Genomic DNA, 20002 nt, shown 5'->3' with positions numbered 1-20002 from the left:
GGTGGAGCTCCAGGAGTCCAATTGGTGAGAAAGAGGAGGGTTTATATGAGAGAGAATTGTTGAGACCAAGGTTGGATAAAGCACAGGGACAAATAGCCAAATGAATGGAAACACATGAACTGTGAACCAATGGCTGAGGGGCCCCCAACTGGATCAGGCCCTCTGAATAGGTGAGACAGTTGATTGGCTTGATCTGTTTGGGAGGCATCCAGGCAGTGGGACCGGGTCCTGTGCTCAGTGCATGAGTTGGCTGTTTGAAACCTGGGGCTTATGCAGGGACGCTTGGCTCAGCCTGGGAGGAGGGGACTGGACCTACCTGGACTGAGTCTACCAGGTTGATCTCAATCCTCAGGGGAGTCTTTGCCCTGGAGGAGATGGGAATGAGGGGTGCATTTGGAGAAAGGGGAGGGTGGCAGGAGGGGGGAGAACAAGGGAATCCGTGGTTGATATGTAGAATTAAATTATATTATAAAATAAAATAAAAAATAAAAAAAGCAGAAAAGAGAGTAAAAAAGGTAAAAAAAAAAATGACCTAAATCCTAAACATTTTTGGATAATTTTTAAAATTATTTAAATTCAGAAGTTGGTCTCATATGGGGGAAGGAGAATGGTAGGTTTTTGTTTTGTTTGAGCGGGGGGAGGTTTTTTTTTTTCTTTTTTTTTCTTTCAAGACAGGGTTTCTCTATGTATCCCTGGCTGTCGGGAACTTGCTCTGTAGATGAGGCTGGCTGGCCTCAAACTCAGAGATCTGCCTGCCTCTGCCTTCCAAGTGCTGAGATTAAAGGCATGGGCCACCTGGTAGATTTGGTAGCTAGATGTAGGCTTGTTATCTGGTGGCTTTCCTAAGACAGAATATTCGCTTTATGCCCCACTTCTGGATCCAGAATCCTCACTTTGTTTCTTGCCCTGGGCACCTGTTCAGGGCCCCAGGCTCTGCTTGTCCTATGGTAAATGTCTCTACCTGTGCTAGAGCGTACCTGAGAGTAAGGTTTGGTTGTAGGGCTGCAGGACAGACTGTGGAAGTCATCCCATGCACTGCAAAGCCATGCCTGGGAAGACAGAACATGCCAGTGTCGCACAATGAATGCAATGGTAGAAGAGGTTCTCACTTCCCATTCCAGCCTGCCTACCCCAGGGTGGGCCCACGGCTCGCTACTACGTAAAAGGTGGGGGAAAGTCTAAAGTGCCCTTCTCAAACATGATCTTTATGCTACAGGCACAGGGAAGCCACAGAAGCTGTTTAGCAGGCAAAGGCTGCCAGGATTTAAGACCATCAGGCTGTGTTGTTGAGCGTTCCTTCTTGCTTGGATAGAGAAACTGAGGTCAGAAGTCTGGGTCAGAGAAGGCAGGAGAGAAGTTGTTACAAATACTTTAGGCCAGAGCATCCCAGTCTCGCACCCCATCACATGCAGAAATGATCTGATCCATACCGCGCGCGCGCAAAAGAGCACACACTCAGACTGCTTGCTCACAAGAGGAAAACAAATGGCCTGAGTGGACCCTGCAAGGCCAAAGGCTGAGGGAAAGCGCAGCCACAGCACCTCCCTAACAACCCCTGGTGCACAGGCTGGAACGCTCTGCTTGACACAATACAAAACCACCACTTTTCTCAGCCTTCCATCCACTTCTGAATTCAGAAGTGGGGCATAAAGTGAATATTCTGCCTTAGGAAAGTCACCAGATAACAAGCCTACATCTAGCCACCAAATCTACCAGCTGGGAGGTGGTGACACAGCACTTGGGAGGCAGAGGCAGGCAGATCTCTGAGTCTGAGGCCAGCCTGGTCTGCAGAGCAAGTTCCAGGACAAGTGGGTACTTGGGTTGTCATTCCTTCTCTCACCTCCTTCATCTATGGTTTTCTTCTCCCTCCAGTCCATGGTGCTTCACCTCCACAGCCAGAGGCAGTACATCTTCGAGTTTGACAAGAATGACCGCCTCTCTTCCGTGACCATGCCCAATGTAGCCAGGCAGACACTGGAGACCATTCGCTCAGTGGGCTACTACAGAAACATCTACCAACCCCCGGAAGGCAATGCCTCTGTCATACAGGACTTCACTGAAGATGGGCACCTGTTGCACACCTTCTACTTGGGCACTGGCCGCAGGGTGATTTACAAGTATGGCAAGTTGTCAAAGCTGGCTGAGACTCTGTATGACACCACCAAGGTGAGCTTCACCTATGACGAGACAGCAGGCATGCTGAAGACCGTCAACCTACAGAACGAGGGCTTTACCTGCACTATCCGCTACCGTCAGATTGGGCCGCTGATCGACCGTCAGATCTTCCGCTTCACAGAGGAAGGCATGGTCAATGCCCGTTTTGACTACAACTATGACAACAGCTTCCGTGTGACCAGCATGCAGGCTGTGATCAACGAGACCCCACTGCCCATCGATCTCTACCGCTACGATGATGTGTCAGGGAAGACAGAACAGTTTGGGAAGTTTGGTGTCATCTACTATGACATCAACCAGATCATCACCACAGCCGTCATGACCCATACCAAACATTTTGATGCTTATGGCAGGATGAAGGAAGTACAGTATGAGATTTTCCGGTCACTCATGTACTGGATGACTGTTCAGTATGATAACATGGGACGGGTAGTGAAGAAGGAGCTGAAGGTGGGACCCTATGCCAACACCACCCGCTACTCCTATGAGTATGATGCTGATGGCCAGCTGCAGACAGTCTCCATCAATGACAAGCCGCTCTGGCGCTACAGCTATGACCTCAACGGGAACCTACACCTGCTGAGCCCTGGGAACAGTGCACGGCTCACGCCACTCCGGTACGACCTCCGTGACCGCATCACTAGGCTGGGTGATGTGCAGTACAAGATGGACGAGGACGGCTTCCTGAGGCAGCGGGGTGGGGATGTCTTCGAGTACAATTCAGCTGGCCTGCTCATCAAGGCCTACAACCGGGCTAGCGGCTGGAGCGTCAGGTACCGCTATGATGGCCTGGGGCGGCGAGTATCCAGCAAGAGCAGCCACAGTCACCACCTACAGTTCTTCTATGCAGACCTGACCAACCCCACCAAGGTCACCCACCTCTACAACCACTCCAGCTCAGAGATCACGTCCCTCTACTATGACCTGCAGGGACACCTCTTTGCCATGGAGCTGAGCAGTGGCGATGAGTTTTACATAGCTTGTGACAACATTGGGACCCCACTTGCTGTCTTCAGTGGAACTGGCCTGATGATTAAGCAGATCCTGTACACAGCCTATGGGGAGATCTACATGGACACAAACCCCAACTTCCAGATCATCATCGGCTACCACGGTGGCCTCTATGATCCACTCACCAAGCTTGTGCACATGGGCCGACGGGATTATGATGTGCTGGCCGGACGCTGGACGAGCCCAGACCATGAACTCTGGAAACGCCTGAGTAGTAGCAGCATCGTGCCTTTTCATCTCTACATGTTTAAGAACAACAACCCCATCAGCAACTCTCAGGACATCAAGTGCTTCATGACAGGTGAGGACTGAGGTATGCCCTAGGTCAGGACCTACCCCATTCCTCCTTGAGAAAGCTGGTAGGGGGTGGTGGGAGACACGGACTGTCCCTAATAGCATTGTTTTCCAAAGTCTATTTAAAGAAAAGCTAGTTTGGAGACTACTTGGGAAATAATGGATCCATCATCAAACATGGTTGGCAGGACCACATTCTTAATTTTTCATAATATATTAGTTTTATAATATTTCAGTTTGTGAAGGCTCTGTAGTAAAAAGAGCTCTTTAGTATACTTACCTATAACTCTTCTAAATTATTTCACCATAAAATACTAATGTCTCAGCCAGGCAGTGGTAGCGCATACCTTTAATCCCAGCACTCGGGAGGCAGAGACAAGCAGAAGTCTCTGTGAGGTCAAGGCCAGCCTAGTCTACACAATGAGTTCCAGGCCAGCCAGGCTACAGTAAGACCCTGACCCTGTCTCAAAATAAATCAAACAGTTAGAATACCTATCCTTATTCTGGTTGAATAAATGTTCATATGCTACCCTAGAGCAACCATTAAAAACCTAAAACTAAAGCAGATAATCTGGGGGTCTGGTAGAGGCAGGAGGATCAGGAGTTCTAGGCCAGTCTGAGCTGTAGGAGACCCAGTTGCAAAGAAAAAAAAAACTAAATCAGGCACAAATAGACATCAATATAAGTTAGCAGTCAGCTGGGGAGTGGTAGTACACACCTTTAATACCAGCATTCGGGAGGCAGAGACAGACATATCTCTGTGAGTTCGAGGCCAGTCTGGTCTACAGAGCAAGTTCCAGGACAGACTCCAAAGCTACAGAGAAATCCTGTCTCAAAAAAACAAAAATAAAAAAAAAAAATCAGTAATTGTGGAGATAAAGTAGAAGATTAAGAAACCATCCAGAGCTGAGGATATAGTTCATTTGACAGAGTGCTTCCTAGCAGGCACAAAACACTAGATTGGATCCCGGCACTCAGGAGGTGGAGAGTAGAGGACCAAGAGTTCCATGTCATCCTTGACTACACAGTGAGTTGAGGCTAGCCTGGGATACACAACACTATGTCTCAAAATGTGTGTGTGTGTGTGTGTGTGTGTGTGTGTGTGTGTGTGTGTGTGTACATATGTATATGCACCCTAAGCAGGCAAGAAAGGAAGATTAAAAAGAAACAATTAATTCATGGAACAAATAGAAGCTTAGTGGCAAGGGTGATGCCAGACCCGCATTTCATGCCTCACACAGCTCATGCTGGTTCCCTTTCCCTCACTCTCTGCTTTAAAGGGGAATACTAGCTTTCATTTCCCTGAAACCAGCTAGCAAATGAAGTGTCCTGTAGGTCCTTCAGATGGAGACATCTCAGGCTGCTACAATCACCCAGCAAGTCACATCGGGATCTCTATGGGATCTGGATGAAGCCAGCCAGCTCCTTGTGAGGAGAATTTGGACTGAGAAAGACTGGTGATCTTGTGATTGAATCCACTAGCCCCCTCTTTTGTGCCTGTTCCCTTCATTCCACGCCCTCCCCAGGCTCAGGCTCTGAGAATAGAAAGATGATTCCCTCCCTCGAGGAATCCCCACTATCAGAGGAAATGCACGCTGTGGTCCAGTGTGAGGGGAAGGTTTGCACAGATGGCCGTGAAAACTCAGAAGACTAGCAACTGGCTCTCCCCACAGAGTTCTGGGAAGCCTTCAAAGAATAGCTGATCCCAGAGGCCGGCTTCTGAAACAGATTTCATCAAGAAGCAGGAAGAAAGACATTCAGGAGACCGGGGTCAATACGCAGAATTGGAGAGAGGGCATTGTGTCTAGCTCACTCACCCTAAAACTTGATGGCCTCACCTGGATCCTGTTTCTGCTGACAGCAACAGGAGGGCTCCCTTTTCCAGGAAACATTCTAGGTTGTTCAATTAAGAGGAAGAGTCCCAAACACACAGATCGAAGGGAGAACTCGGTGGTACGCAGGTGTCACGAAAACATACTCGGGGGCTGGGGATAAATACATATATTTTGACAGTGTTCCCATGCTCAACTTGGCTGCTGGAGAGACTTGACAGATTAGGGTGACATTTCCATTACATCTGTCTGCACAAAGCACGCCCCCTGCCTCACCCTCTAGTGAGTTTCCTGTGAGACATCTTGGCATGTTACTATAGCTGGGGGGAAAAAAATACTGTAATAGGAAATGTAATTTTCCATAAAAAACAGTTAAAGCTTGCCAAAGTATCATCGTCCTCCCCCTCTTCCTTTGTACACTACCATATGCATATAGTCTCCTCCCAGAATAGCACTGGAGGATTGAACACCCTTTGCCAAGCACTTGGAGACACCGTCTCCTTTAAGCCTGGCAACAACCCTGTGAGATCACGACAATTCTCTGCACTCTACAGATGAGGCCTATGAGCCTCCGAAGGACCACGGGTCTGTGGAGCGTCACCCAGATCAGGGCTCTCGGTTTCAGAGCGTTTCCCAGGATGATCACACTGGTCTCTGGAGCCTGTTTTTAGCACAGCTCTCCACTGTCCAAGGGGCTCCCTGCATTTTCAGTGTGTGTTTCATTTCCCAGACAGTTAAAGGCAACAAACATCATATTAGTTATACCTTCTCCGTGCCAGGCTCACGCTGAGGACCCAGCGAGGAAGAAGGCTTCGTGCCTGCCTTCATGGAACTCATGCCACTTTTCACAGATGTCTTTGAGCCCACCTTAAGAAAGGAATTTTGAAGCTAGGAATGTAGCTCCATTGGTTGAACATGCATGAGCATCCACTTGTTAGCATGCGTGAAGCCCTTGACTCCATCCCTGGCACTGAGTAAATTAGGTGTGGTGTTGCACCTAATTGTATACCTGTAACCCCAGTATTCCAGAGGTGGAGACTGGAGGATCAGAAGTTCAAAGTCACCCTTGACTACACTGAGTAGTCTACACCCTGTAGTAGACTACACCCTGAATACATGAGAACGTATCTTAAAAAAGAGTTGGGTTTTTTGTTTTTTGTTTTTTTGTTTTGTTTTGTTTTGTTTTGTTTTTTAGTATCACAATGAAACACTAAAACCAAAGGTTTGCAAAGCAGTCCTTAAGTTTGGTGTCTATGTATTTTCTAGTCTAGCCTGTTCCACTTCAAGGAAAATACTGGTCATGACCCCAAAATTGATTTTACCTACATAGTGGGTCCTGTGGCATATGAAAAAGAGAGATACATGTTGTCCAAACACTCAGACTTTCAGACCATCAGACATGATTTGCAGTGGCGAATAGGAAACTCAGATTCTACTGGTTTTCACTACACCTCACCTTTGATCTTCTCTGCGGCCTAAGTGCGTCCTCATTCACATCACAACAACAAAGAAAGCTTATTTTTCCCATACATACTTTCAAAGGTCCTGAGGTATGCTCTGGTAAGGTAGGCCTGGGTCATGTGACAACGGAGCAGTTACTGGGGTTGTGGAGGACAGAATACACTGAGTGTCTTATTCTGGATCCATGGTCCACTGCCACATCAGTGCCCCGGCCCCACCCCCAGAGAAAGAAGGTAGAATTGGATCACGGGGAGGGAGGCAACCCTAACATGTCCGCCACAGGTATGTCTCACACATCATCATGCTGAGTCTTTACGGAGCCCTGTGGGGTGGGGAACACAGAGGCAGACAGTGAAGTTCAGGACAGGTAAAGTAACCCTCCCACAAAGACATGGGGAGGCAAGCCTTAGAACTCTGTGGTGTCGGACTTCAAATGCTTAGTGTTTTTTTGAATTCAAATACATTCTGTGAAGAACAAAGCTATGCACACGTGAAAGAGATTCAAATCGTTTGCATTTTATCCCTCCCTCCCGGCAGCAGTGACTTCTGGGACTGACAGGTAAAGCTGAGCTTTTCAATAGGAAGGAGAGCCTGCCCCTGAGGTTAGAAGAGTACAATTCCCAGCGCTTCAGAAAAGCCCAGTAGGAAAGCGAGTGAACAAATAGATCTCTGACATTTTCCTGAAAGACGTGATAGCAAGCTTCCCATCTTCCATCACTCATAATGAAAGCCCAGCCCTCCCCCATGCCCCCTGCTTTCCTGGGAATGTGCGCTATTCCAGATAGAAGCAACCACAAATCCCGATGCACATTCTCAGCCTGAAGAAAAAGGGCCTTGTGAGGTGTTCTCTCCCCGTGTTCGGCTTGTTTTAATTCCCAAAGACCCATCTGCCGAGAATCATAGAATGAGAGACTTCTGGAAACTAAATAAGGGAAGGGCCATGGAGAAGTCATCCAAGCCCCTCTGTTACAAATAAGAAAATGGGGGTCTTGGGATAGACAAAGACAGAAAACCAGTACCTGATCTGGATACTGTGAATTCAAGCCAGTGTTTTAGGCCCAAGCTTGGAACAGCTGCTCTACAGTAACTACTTCCAAGTGATAACCTTACTCTCCTCCAAGAGTAGTTACGACCATTCCAGTATGCAAGCGAGGGAACTAAATCTCTGAGGATTAAGCAAGCTCTTCTCCAAGTTCACGTTTAGACACTGAGGAGGCAGCAGGTGGGTTTGTGTGGCCCCAGCTGCCATGCTCTTTCCCTTCTGTGACCTGCATAGCAAGGCTGAAGTGAGAACAAACCCACCCGGGTCCCGGTGGAGGGGGCTGGGACAACTGAAAACAACAACACCCGAAGAGGCACAGATGAATGTGAGATGCTTAGATGGGAGAGACACATGGGTCACAACAGTGTCGAGAACACACTGTTGGCCCCCACGGGGAGTGCGGTGATCACTTCCTCCTAGGCCTGGGTCATCCACAGGACCTCCCAACAGAGATGTATTTCCATTGCAAAGAAAACAAATGGCACCTGGCTGTGAGGCTGGCCTTAAAATGTTGCACACCCCCCACCCCCCCACCCCACCCCACCCCACCCCGCCCCCCTGCCACTGAGACTGGATTCTGAGTCTGTCTGACGAGTACTTTAGCATCTTCAGCCGCCCCTTCCCAAAGAAGGTTGAGCTGCCTTGCTGCACAGACTACCTCCAGCAAGGCTCGGATCACCTCTCTCCTGCCACCCCAGGCTCTGTCCTTTCTGGTTCTTCCTCAGCCTTTAAGAACCACTCTGCTTACTTCCACACTGCCCGCTCTGGGGCACCTCACCATGTACAGCCGTCTTTGCCTACAGTACCAACCTCCATTTCCAAGGATGCCAGACAGACAATGGTTTTCTCACTGTTTGGCTTCAATGCCATGCCTAATCCATGTCTGAATTTTATCATATTTAAAAGACAGATGGGCCCAGGTCTCATCTCCCTTTGGGGTCCTGTGAGGACACGGCATCTATCAGCACAGTAGGCCTTCTCTGCCACATGGGCCAAGTGACTGATAGCCCACCTCGACCCCCATCTAAGGTCACAGCTTTTGGGATTTTTTTATTTGGTTGATTATTTGGATGGATTTTTGTTGCTGTCACCCTTGGCTTGGCTTGGCTTTGTTTGAGATTGATTTCATGTAGCCCAGGCTAGCCACAAACTCACTATGTAGCCAAGGATGGCCTTCAACTTCTGTTCCTCCTGCCTCCCTCTCCTCTGTGCAGGAATGGCAGGCATCAAATTGCGTAGTGCTTGAGACTGAACCCAGGACTCCATGCATGCTAGGCAAGCGCTCTACCAGCTCAACTACACCCCAACCCAGAATCATAGATTGCTGACTCCATTCTTCAATGAGCCAAATGTTCACTGAAATACCGTGTCTTTAACTTGCAACTCCAAGGAATGTGATTTAGTAAGCTTAGAGACTAGCAGGCTAAGGCACTGGGAGGTCGGGTGACTTCCTTGTACTGTCAGAAATGAAAGACAGTAGCAAGAGGAGAGCCCTTTGATCTTCGTACTGGCCAGCGCCTGCCCAGAGGCGCGTTGGCCCCGAGGTTCTAATGGCTACAAAGACAGTGGGCCAGTTTGCTTCTTGAGTGAATTTTTCTCTTTGCAAGGCAGCCATTAAAATCCTTTCTGACCTTTGCAAGTGTTTCCTATTGATGTTTGGGGTGAGGATGGGCCTGGGAGAGCTTCATCCATCAGCAGCTACCTCAGGGTAAGTGGGTGAAGAAGAGAGAAGAAAGAGATATCTGGAAGCCTGGGTTCTGCCTGGGTTTCCTCTCTGGGTTCTACCCATTGGAAGACGGTTCTGGGCATATACCTGGGAGAGGGATTGCTGGGGGCCCAGGAGCACATTTGGCTTTAAGACCAGGACATTATTTCCCAGTGTATGTAAATGTCAGCCCTGTCACCAGTCACTTCCCACTTGTGGCCCCTGGGCAAAAGTCCACTTACTCCCTAGGCATATTTCTGCTTCTCTCCACCCAGATGTCAACAGCTGGCTACTCACCTTTGGATTCCAGCTACACAATGTGATACCTGGCTACCCCAAACCAGACACAGATGCCATGGAGCCGTCCTATGAGCTTGTGCACACACAGATGAAAACTCAGGAATGGGACAACAGCAAGGTAATCCCTCCCCACATGACAGCCACACCTCAGGCCATTCTGACGTTAAAGGAGGGGTCCCACCAGCTCTGCAGGAAAGTTCAAGCCAGCGGTGGAAACTGAGGCAGCACTTTCATGGTTCCTGCCAGACAGCTTTCAGAAAACAGCAACTCCATAGCTAAGCAGGCCCCAGGGGCCCAGCTGTAGCAGCACATGGACACTCACAGGCTGCATGAAGGAGTTTTGTGGGGTCCACCAAGTTTAGAGTTCCACAAAAAAATAATAAGGCTTTGTCACTATGCGGGCAAAAGCACTAAGAGAGGCGTGTTCTGAATACAGATGTGATATTCTTTGAGCAACCTGATGCACCTGCATTGAGGGACACTGTACTTAAGTTAGTTCACAAATATACCATGCTGGTATTCTTCTCAATGTACAGGTTTAATACATGAGATGATTCAAACCCAGATCTGTCCACTTTCGGTCATCTGGCTGAACATGACTAGAAGGGCTATAGGAAAGAAACAAAAAAACTTCCTTGTATGACCAGATTTCAAAGACTTGGAATTATATGGCTGGAAAGATCGTTTACAATAGTCTCATCCCACCTGCTGCTCACTTCATGCACTGCTAATCCCAAGCTCAGCCTCCATTCATGAATCCTATACCAGGAACAGATTCTGTGTCCAGCTCTGTACTGCAACCCCTGGGATGCAAGAGTAGATCAGCAGAAACCAAGTCTTCCATGGGGTGCCAGCCCAGGGATAGAAAACTCTGGGAGAAGCAGCTGTGCCGCATGGCATGATCCTGTGCTTGCAAATTTTCCTGGTCTCCCCTCCTCCCATTCCCCTTCCTCCATCTTGGTATATGTGTATACATGGTGTGTGTGTGTGTGTGTGTGTGTGTGTGTGTGTGTGTGTGTGTGTGTGTGTATGCGTGTGTGTGTGTGTGCCCGCGCGTGCATGCGCACGCATACAATCACCTTTTGGAGAGAGAGATTATGTTTGTATGTGTCTCTCACTGAGCCAGAAGCTCACAGATTCAGACGAGCTGGCCGAAAGAGCCATGGATCTTCCTGTATCTGCCAGGATTACAGACGTGCGCCTCCACGCTCAGCTTTTTCCTGCATGCCCAGGATCTGAACCGAGGTCCTCGTGCGTGTGGGGTTAACCCTTTACTAACTGGGCCAGCTCACCAGCACCACGTCCCTGTTTCTTAATCTAGATTAATTCCTTTAGGCTCGTCTTTGCTATCACCTCCCAGACTTGTGGATGAGTCTGCTCAAGTGGTTTGCTCTGTTCAACTTTTATTTTCTTTCTTATTCCTTCACTAGATGCTGCATCCCAACAGCTTAAGTTATACATCTCAGTTAGTTAGTGCCCAACACACAGGCTAGCACATTGTGGGGGCTTCTGGGACACAGCAACTGAACCATGTAAACAGCCCATTTCATAAATAAGGGGGCTGGGCTCAGAGAAACTTACCCAAGGATATTCAGCTGGAAAAATGACAGAAGAGGACATGAACCTGAGTCTGCCCGGCCACAGAGCCCCTCCTCCTTCTGCCCTAGCCTGTACTGGACCTTACTACCCCAGCCCCTGAGTCCAGATGTCCCAGCATCTGCTGTCCCCAAGGCTGATTCCGGCCCCACAGTGCTTCCTCCCCCGCCAGGTTTCTTCTGTGCTCCCCAGCGTCCCTGTCTCTGACTGCCTGTTTGCCAACCTTGCCTGTCAATGAATTATTGATTTCTGCCCTTGGCAAGCATTGGAGATCTTTGTTGTTGAGCACTCCGGCTTTTGTGAAACTCTAGGAAATAATTGTTCACAGACAGGGTTCTATTAATTATAAAGAGGACTTAATTTCAATGGGAGTCTGATGGGTCTGTTGCTAAAGCCTGTGCCCTGAGTTGCTGATAAAGCCCTAAAGCCCTGAGCACAGCTTCTCCGAGCTCCTGGAGAGTGGGAGGGCCAGACAGATGGTACACCAAGCCGACGGGGTCCAACCTGACCCCACAGCAGCCAAGTGCAGGGATACTTGAGGAGGCCCAAGGAGGCACTGTGGGCCAGAGACTGTTCATGGAAAGTTTGGATAATGGGGGTGCAGAGCAATAGAACAAAGTGAGGGCCTGAGACAGTGCTTGGCTTTCCTAATACCATGCATTTCTCGCCATCCCTCCGCTAACATCACCCTCCACATCCTTGAAGTCCTAACTCGGGCTTGGCCCTCTCCTTGGAACCCTACCTGCTCCCTCTCTTCCTCACCATTAGGTTGAGCATCTCCCGAGCTCTGTTTGCTTCTCACTGCTGCAGCTGCCCTTGACACTGGCCTCCAGAGTCAGACAGACCTGGGTTTGAATACTAACGTGGAGTAGGCCCATGAGGAGCTGTGTCAGCCTTAGTTTCCTTAGAAGTGAACTTGAAACTGAATGTGGTGGCACACGCCTTTAATTCCAGCACTTGGAAAGCAGAGACAGGTGGATCTCTGATTTTGAGGCCAGCCTGGTCTACATGGTGAGTTCCAGATCAGCCAGGGATACATAGTGAGACTCTGTCTCAAAAAAAAAAAGTGACCTGCAAATAATAACAGTATCTTCTATGGGGGTCAAGAAGGGTGTTGAATGGTAATTCTTGAGCTTGAAGAACAAGAAATGCTACTGTATCTATTAGCTATTCCATCCTTTAGACCACCAGTCATTACATTTGGTGGTAATATTGTTGTCATGTCTGTTTGGGCATATGAAACAATGAGTTCTTTGAGGGCAAAGGTGATGTCCAGTTCATTCTGTATCCCCACTGCTCAGAAAAGGCCCTGGCCAGAGCAGCTGCTCTCTGAACTGGCCCTGAATAGAAGGTTGTGGGGATGAATGGATGAAGGATGGCTGGGTGTTCTGATGGTCAGCACCATCAAAACAGATGTTACAAGCTAATAAATACCTGTAGGTTTGACTTCGCCATTTGCACTGATTCTCAGTGCTCTGGGGGTTTGTTTCTCCCCGCTGTCTCACTCTCTCCCTCTCTCTTTTTCACGGCCCTCCCCCATCAGTCTATCCTCGGGGTGCAATGTGAAGTCCAGAAGCAACTCAAGACCTTTGTTACCTTGGAACGCTTTGACCAGCTTTACGGCTCCACCATCACCAGCTGCCAGCAGGCCCCGGAGACCAAGAAGTTTGCCTCCAGTGGTTCCATCTTTGGCAAGGGGGTCAAGTTTGCCTTGAAAGATGGTCGAGTGACCACAGACATCATCAGTGTGGCCAATGAGGATGGGCGGAGGATTGCGGCCATCTTGAACAATGCCCACTATCTAGAGAACCTTCACTTCACCATTGATGGGGTGGATACCCATTACTTTGTGAAACCAGGACCTTCTGAAGGTGACCTGGCCATCCTGGGCCTCAGTGGGGGGCGGCGAACCCTGGAGAACGGGGTCAACGTCACTGTGTCCCAGATCAACACGATGCTCAGTGGCAGGACTAGACGCTACACTGACATCCAGCTGCAGTACAGGGCACTGTGCCTGAACACCCGCTACGGGACAACCGTGGATGAGGAGAAGGCACGGGTGCTGGAGCTGGCCAGGCAGAGAGCTGTACGCCAGGCTTGGGCCCGGGAGCAGCAAAGACTGCGGGAAGGGGAGGAAGGCCTGAGGGCCTGGACAGAGGGGGAGAGGCAGCAGGTGCTGAACACAGGGCGGGTGCAAGGCTACGACGGCTTCTTTGTGACCTCCGTTGAGCAGTACCCAGAACTGTCAGACAGCGCCAACAACATCCACTTCATGAGACAGAGCGAGATGGGCCGAAGGTGACAGAGAGGGCCAAGGCCTGGACTTCTTGCCAAAGACAGCCGCTCTTCTGTGTCCGTGTACCTGACTGTGTTGTCCTTAACAAAAAACAAAAACTTTTTAAACAAGTGCAGAAGACAAAACAGAAAGATATTGGTTGCATTGTTAATTTGTGCAACATCCTTTTTTTTTTTTTTAAGAAAAACGCTAATTTGGCCTTCATACTTTTTTTTTTTTTTTGCAAAGAATGGAAGTTTTGTTTTGTTTTTTTTCTGTAGTGTGACCACAATGATAACTTTATTGTCTTTTGTTCCCTTTTTTCCTTGAGGAATTTTCCCTGTTGTTTGGGGTACATTTCTCCTCTCTTTGGGGTACACATCTCCTTGGGTGTGTCCTCATCCATCCCTAGGTCCCCAGTGTGATGTGAGACATGAGTGTCTAACTTGTCCCATGTGTAACCCTTTCTTCCTAGACTGGGGTTGGTGGGAGTGACGGGTGCGGAGAGGAACGGGGCCCTGCGGGGCCTCGGGAGCTTTGGTTAGGCTCCCACAGAGAGTGGTGAGTTTCTCTTCACCGTGTTTTGTGCCTCCTGAGGACCTACATCATGCTCTGGAAAATTCCGTGATGTTGTTCAGCACCTTTTCAAGCCACCCCAAACACCTGCCCGAGCTTTATATTTTGATGCTAAATGAAACCCCCTCTCCCTTTTGCAAATCTCTAGTGTAGCTGTCAGTGCCAGCCCCAACCCCGGAATGAAGTAGAGAGAGTGGTGTCTCCTAGGTCCTTCCCCCAGTCTGGTGACGTAACATCCTGGGCTTGGAGCCCCATCCTTTCCAAGGGGCGAAAGCACCAGGATGTCTGTGAGTGGTTGATCTTCCACGATGTCCCTCGCTCATCTCCTCCTCTCTCCCAAAGTCAGACGTGAGACCCAGCACTGCACAGCAAGCCCTCCAAGTCCAGGGAACAAGGAAGTCCTGTCCCCATGGCTTTGGGTTATCTCCCTTCTAGTACTCAGCTTCCACCACTGAGAATCTGGAGTGTGGCAAGAGATGCCTGATGGTGTTTGATCCCGGAAAGATGCGTGAGAAACAAACCAGCCAAAGAAAGGAGTCAGCAAAGGCATGAGCCAGGGATCCTTGTAACCAGCTCCTGGCGTTTCTTCTGCCTCCCTCTACAGGCTATTCCCAGAGGCTCTGGAGTCCCAGAGCCTGGACTTTCAGGAAATCCCTTCTGTGGAGTTCTTCACTGGAGAACCCCAGCCAGGATTGTTTGGGGTTTTGTTTTGAAATAAGAGGAAAGAGCTCTTTTGGTATGGCCTATCAGGGTCATTCAACCCCACTGGGTTCAGGGATGGTGGTGCCAGAGGCTGGTGCCCGTGGATCCAGAAGGCCAGGCTAGCTTTGTTCCTGTGAAGACCTCTGCACATATGCACACATCATCTGGACGAGGCTAGGCACAGGTGCAGCCTGTGCTGGGGGGCTGCCCAGAGGAAGGCAGCGGCCAGCGGGCCAGGGGAGGTCTGAGCGCAGAAGAGTGTCACAGCAAGAGCTGGGAGCTCACTGGAGGATTCCTTTCGTGGTTTGTCTGCCGAGATACCATTGTCATTAGCACTCACAGGAGGCTCTGGGAGACAGGGGGGGGAAGCCAAATGCTTCCTTTTGAGCCGGGCTTCTTAGAAAATAGGACTTTTATGGGTTACATTTGCATTAAGTGTGGAAAATGAATTCTGAGTCTAAGCTATTCCCCGTGGAAACCTTGTTGGACTGATAAGCTCATGGCACCTTTATAGCCTTACAGAGTCTTCAGAATACGACATGAGTTAATGAAACCAAGAAGGTCTCTTACTGCATGAGAATCGGAGCGATGTGGAGTCTGGGTTCTGCCTGGCAGAGGGAGGTGTCCAACGCTTCTCGGGGAGGAGACATCTCGCCTTATGTTGTCCCACTGGGATTAGAGGATGTGTCTTCGCTAAGTGCTCTTCCTGATTCCAAAAATAATTTGTCACACTGCTGCAACAGTGTGTCACGGCCCGCTTCATCCACTGGATGCTCATTGCCTCTGGATCAGAGCTCTGCTGGGTCAGATCCGATGCCCCCTCAGGCCCACTGTACCCAGCATGAGCTGGTAATGGGGACTCCCTTCTGGCACGATTGTTCTTGGATGGGTTAGAAAATAGTTTGACCTGAAAAAACATAATTCTTGTTGTATCCAAAAGACGTATGCCTCTCAAAATGTCCTTTTGCTATGAGGGTCCTTGGGGCAGAGTTGTCCTGTGAGTTGGCCTCCTTGATCTAGCCCATGCTGGCTGCCTGATGTTGGCTGAGATGTGCTGAGGACATTTACCTGTAACCCAGAGACCACATGTGACCCAAGGGAACCATCTCCTTGTACCTGTCCAGCCTGTGTCTTCCTCCTCCACTATTTTCCTCCCTCAAAGAATAGATTTTTAGGGATTAGTAAACACAATGAATTATTGGGTGTTCTTTTTTTTTTTAAAGGAATGACCCTATTTAATTCTTCCTGGGCTATATCCCAGAGAGAGTACCTAGACTCTACAGGGGAAACAAGCAAGCTTCCCTGAGCTATAGAGGACCTCAGCTGCAGGCTAGACAGCACCATGTGGCTCTATCTTACACTGATACTGTCTCCTCTGAACGGGTACTCTGACCTTGGCCCTTTAAGTTTGGATTCCACCTCCCAGGTGGGTTTGAAGGCATAAGCCACAGTTCCTTTTGCCTATGTAGAAGGCTTTGAGTATTAAATGTCATCCTGGACAGCACCTGTCTTTTGGGCACTAACTACATCTATCCACTTGACAGAGTAACCAGGTCTTCCTCACTGGTCGATGTTTGCGATTCTGAAGGGTGGTAGCTTCGGAACCACTAAGGTTCGTTTCAAGTAGTTCCTGCCTCCTCCACCCTCCATAACTGCCAATCAGTCCCTCAGCCTCAGCCCCTCCTTCATGACCTTCACCAAGACCTTATCAAGTCCCAATTTTGTCTTCTATACCCTGAGACCCACCACCCCTTTACAACCATCTCCCAGACAAGCATCACTAGAGGGTATAGTGGTGATATCGACTCCGCGGTAAACCACACCTTAGCCTCTGACACTTGGCTCAGAATCGCTGGTGGAGAATTAGCTGAAGTTCCACACCAGTGCCTGACTCAACTGAGGGATGCAAGCTTTGAAAGAAACGCTAGTGGGAGACTGAGGCTGGACAAGTGCCTGCAAATAACAGGGATGGGATGGGGGCAGGGAGCAGATAATGGAGCAGCGGAGGAGGAGCTGAATTAACTGGGCAGGGCTTCACAGACACAGAGCAAGGGAGGAAGAACAAGGGGCCTCTCAGCTGTGACTTCTAAGTTGCTGCCTTTGTAGACAAAGTTTTCAATGCGACATCTTAGAAAACAGCTTTGCCATGGGCAGCCCTCGCATTTCTGGTGGCCACTCGGTGAGAACAGTGACAGTGGGTTTTGTACCCGGGAAGAGGAGCTTGCTGGCTTTCAGCAGGGTGCTGGACTTTGGGGTTTGATCACGCATCACACAAAGATGAGAATGTTCTTCACCCCTCACAGCAGCCACTTAGCCCAAGAGGTTGCTCCCGATCCTGGGGATGGGGGGACTCGCCTCCCATGGGGTCCCAGAAAGACCCAGCCTCCCCTTTCTCCTGGGGTCTTCATCAGGACTAAAAGCCCTCCGTGGGAGGTATGCCATCCTCAGCTAGGTCAAAACCATTGTCTATATTTTGTGGGAGGGGAAGGAAGCGGAATAAGAACTGTAGTTCAAGGCCTTTTTATTTAGCCTTCCCAAAACAGCAAACTCATTGTAAAGACTCATTGCTCAGGTGACAGAGAGAAACTTTATCCTCTCCAACCTTTCATTCTCAAAACCAGCCTTGTGTACTTGACTGCCCTGAACAGTGGTGCGCTCTGAGGTTTCCTGGTGTTGTGGAGGATCAAAGGCGGGAAGGCGTGGGGTGGGGACCTTGTGTTATGTTTGGGAGGCCTTGGTGGGGCCCTGTGTTGTGTTTCTTACCCTCTGGGGAATGCCAAAGGCATAAGACTGGGCTACTTCCTGGTCCCTAAGAAAAATGTGATTGATTCTAAGGGCAGATGTTTCAGGGATGACTGCCCATGGGCAGGCTCGGCTGTCCCAGCAGAAGCAGACCCACAGATGTCTGGGGGTCCCCAGCAGCTCTGATCCACTCACCACCAGAACCCCACTGTTCTGAACGTGCCCGTTGTTCTGAGGACCTCTGAACCCGCAGCTCTGGCAAGGGACAATTCTGAGCTGCCTCTGGATGACCGACACTGGAGACTCTGGCCTTACCATGTGGAAATGTTTTCCTGAAGTCTGGAACTAATTTTGAGAAGTTTTTTTCTCAACACTTTTGTGTTTCTAACACTGTATTCTTGACTGTGTAAATACCAACAAGGCTGTAAATAAATGCAGATGTAGATACCTTCTAGAAAAAAAGGGGGAAAAAAGCATAAAAAGAAAACCAGAAGTGATCCCGTGTAGCCTTCGTTGACAAATAAAAGACTATTTTGTGTTTAAAGGTGTGCAGTGGCCTTTATTGGTAGACAGTGGCAGTTATCAGGAGGGCTGGAGGAAGACCCCATCTTAGTCCCGGAGTCCTTAGCAGGTCCTACGTGTCACGGACAGAGATGTCCAGAGGGCCACAGAAACCCGAGGCCTCACTGTAATAAAAGACGGGGTGAATATAGAAGCACCTCTCACCTCAGGTAGTGCCAAACTGCCCCACCCCCACCCCCCGGCCATGTCCTGTCCTGGTTCCTATGTTCACTGGCTTCAGAGACAGACTCCCAAGGGCAGGAACACCTGACCCTGACCACCACACAGGACCTGCCACAGGGACGAACGGGTGCATGTTCAACTGAGACATGATTATAATCACTCGGTACAGCTTAGGGAGACAGGAAAAAGGCTCCTTTAGCAGTGTGTTTACCTCACTGGGTTCTTTGCAGTCTAACCTAGTTCTACGGGTCCTTCTCCCATTTAATCTCACACTTACGCTGCGTGCCCTCAGAGTCAGAGATGAAAGCGGGTGGTTTCGAAGAGGTTATTTAGGGAGCCCTGCTCCCGGGTGTGCATGGCAAACTTTAGGAAACTTCAAATCACGGTCCTTCCAGGCCGGGAATGTCATGCCACTCTCATTGGCCTTGGGGTTGACCCACACCAAGCTCTGGGGAAAGGAGCTTCAAGCTAGAGGCCCCTTCCTTCCACCCAGGCCGGATGGCGAGTCCACTGCAGAGCGGCAGGCAGCAGCCACAGTGAAGACCTTCCACTGTGAGTCAGATTGTCACAGAGGGGACTCGGTGCCGTGAGCTGACCTTTGGTGGGTCACTTAATTACGTGAGAGGTGGGGACACACACCTCGTGGGTGGTTACTTCTTGGATCACTTAAAAAAGAAAGTACAAGCCGGGCGGTGGTGGCGCAAGCCTTTAATCCCAGCACTTGGGAGGCAGAGCCAGGCGGATCTCTGTGAGTTCGAGGCCAGCCTGGTCTACAAAGCGAGTTCCAGGAAAGGTGCAAAGCTACACAAAGGAACCCTGTCTCTAAAAACCAAAAAAAAAGAAAAAAGAAAAGAAAAGAAAAAAAGAAAGTACATAAAGCAGTACACTGCTCAGAACACCAGAATCCCCCTCTCCCCAGCCCAGTCCAGGCAACCCAGCCCCCCTACCTTAACTGCTGTCCAAAGCTTAGCACTCTTTACACTACCCTAGTGCTTCTCAAACTTTGTCTTGCACTTTATGAAAGCATAGCACCTCCTGCCTCCCCTGGATTACTAAGTAAGCAGGCCTGGGTGTAGCCCTGGAATGCACATCTCCAATAGGTCCCCAGTGTTGCTCCTTGGAGAACTGTGGGTGACTACACTACCCTTGACGCCTTGTGCATAATAAACTGCCTAACATGTGTGGCACTTCAGATGCCCCGAGTCAGCAAAATCTCCCCTTTCTCCCAGGGGGGCAGCTGCACTAGGCCTCTGTGCCACCCTCCCTTCCCATGTGCCACAGTAGGCTGCCTGAGAACTCAGACAGCACCACCCAGTCAGCACCCAGTCAGCACCCAGTCAGCACCCAGTCAGCACCCAGTCAAGCACCCAGACCTTCACACCCACCGGTCTTTCAAGCACAGTCTTCACACTCAGCTGAAATAAATTCTCAAAACCACCCTGAGACAAATCCCGCTCTCAGAAGGTTCTCCCAGTCCATCACCTTAGCCTGACCTGAGCTGTTCAAGACGGGGCCACGCTGGGAGAGAGAAAGCTTCCCCTAGTCGA

At 49.7% G+C, this 20002-nt stretch overlaps 1 protein-coding gene across 1 annotated transcript in view; it reads left to right on the top strand.

Annotated features, from left to right (window-relative positions):
- Tenm4 (teneurin transmembrane protein 4) overlaps positions 1-13851 on the top strand; it is a 275039-nt gene extending 261188 nt beyond the window's left edge. The window contains exons 25-27 of the mRNA XM_059271229.1: positions 1873-3487; positions 9796-9938; positions 12960-13851. Coding sequence (XP_059127212.1) covers positions 1873-3487; positions 9796-9938; positions 12960-13718 — 2517 coding nt within the window. The 3' untranslated portion in view covers positions 13719-13851. The remainder of the gene's footprint in view (positions 1-1872; positions 3488-9795; positions 9939-12959) is intronic.
- The last annotated feature ends 6151 nt before the right edge of the window (positions 13852-20002 follow it).

The sequence above is a fragment of the Peromyscus eremicus genome, chromosome 1 (genome assembly GCF_949786415.1).
Source record: "Peromyscus eremicus chromosome 1, PerEre_H2_v1, whole genome shotgun sequence".
NCBI lineage: Eukaryota > Metazoa > Chordata > Mammalia > Rodentia > Cricetidae > Peromyscus > Peromyscus eremicus.
The sequence above is the reverse complement of the archived record's forward strand: the minus strand, read 5'-3'. Positions and strand labels throughout refer to the sequence as shown.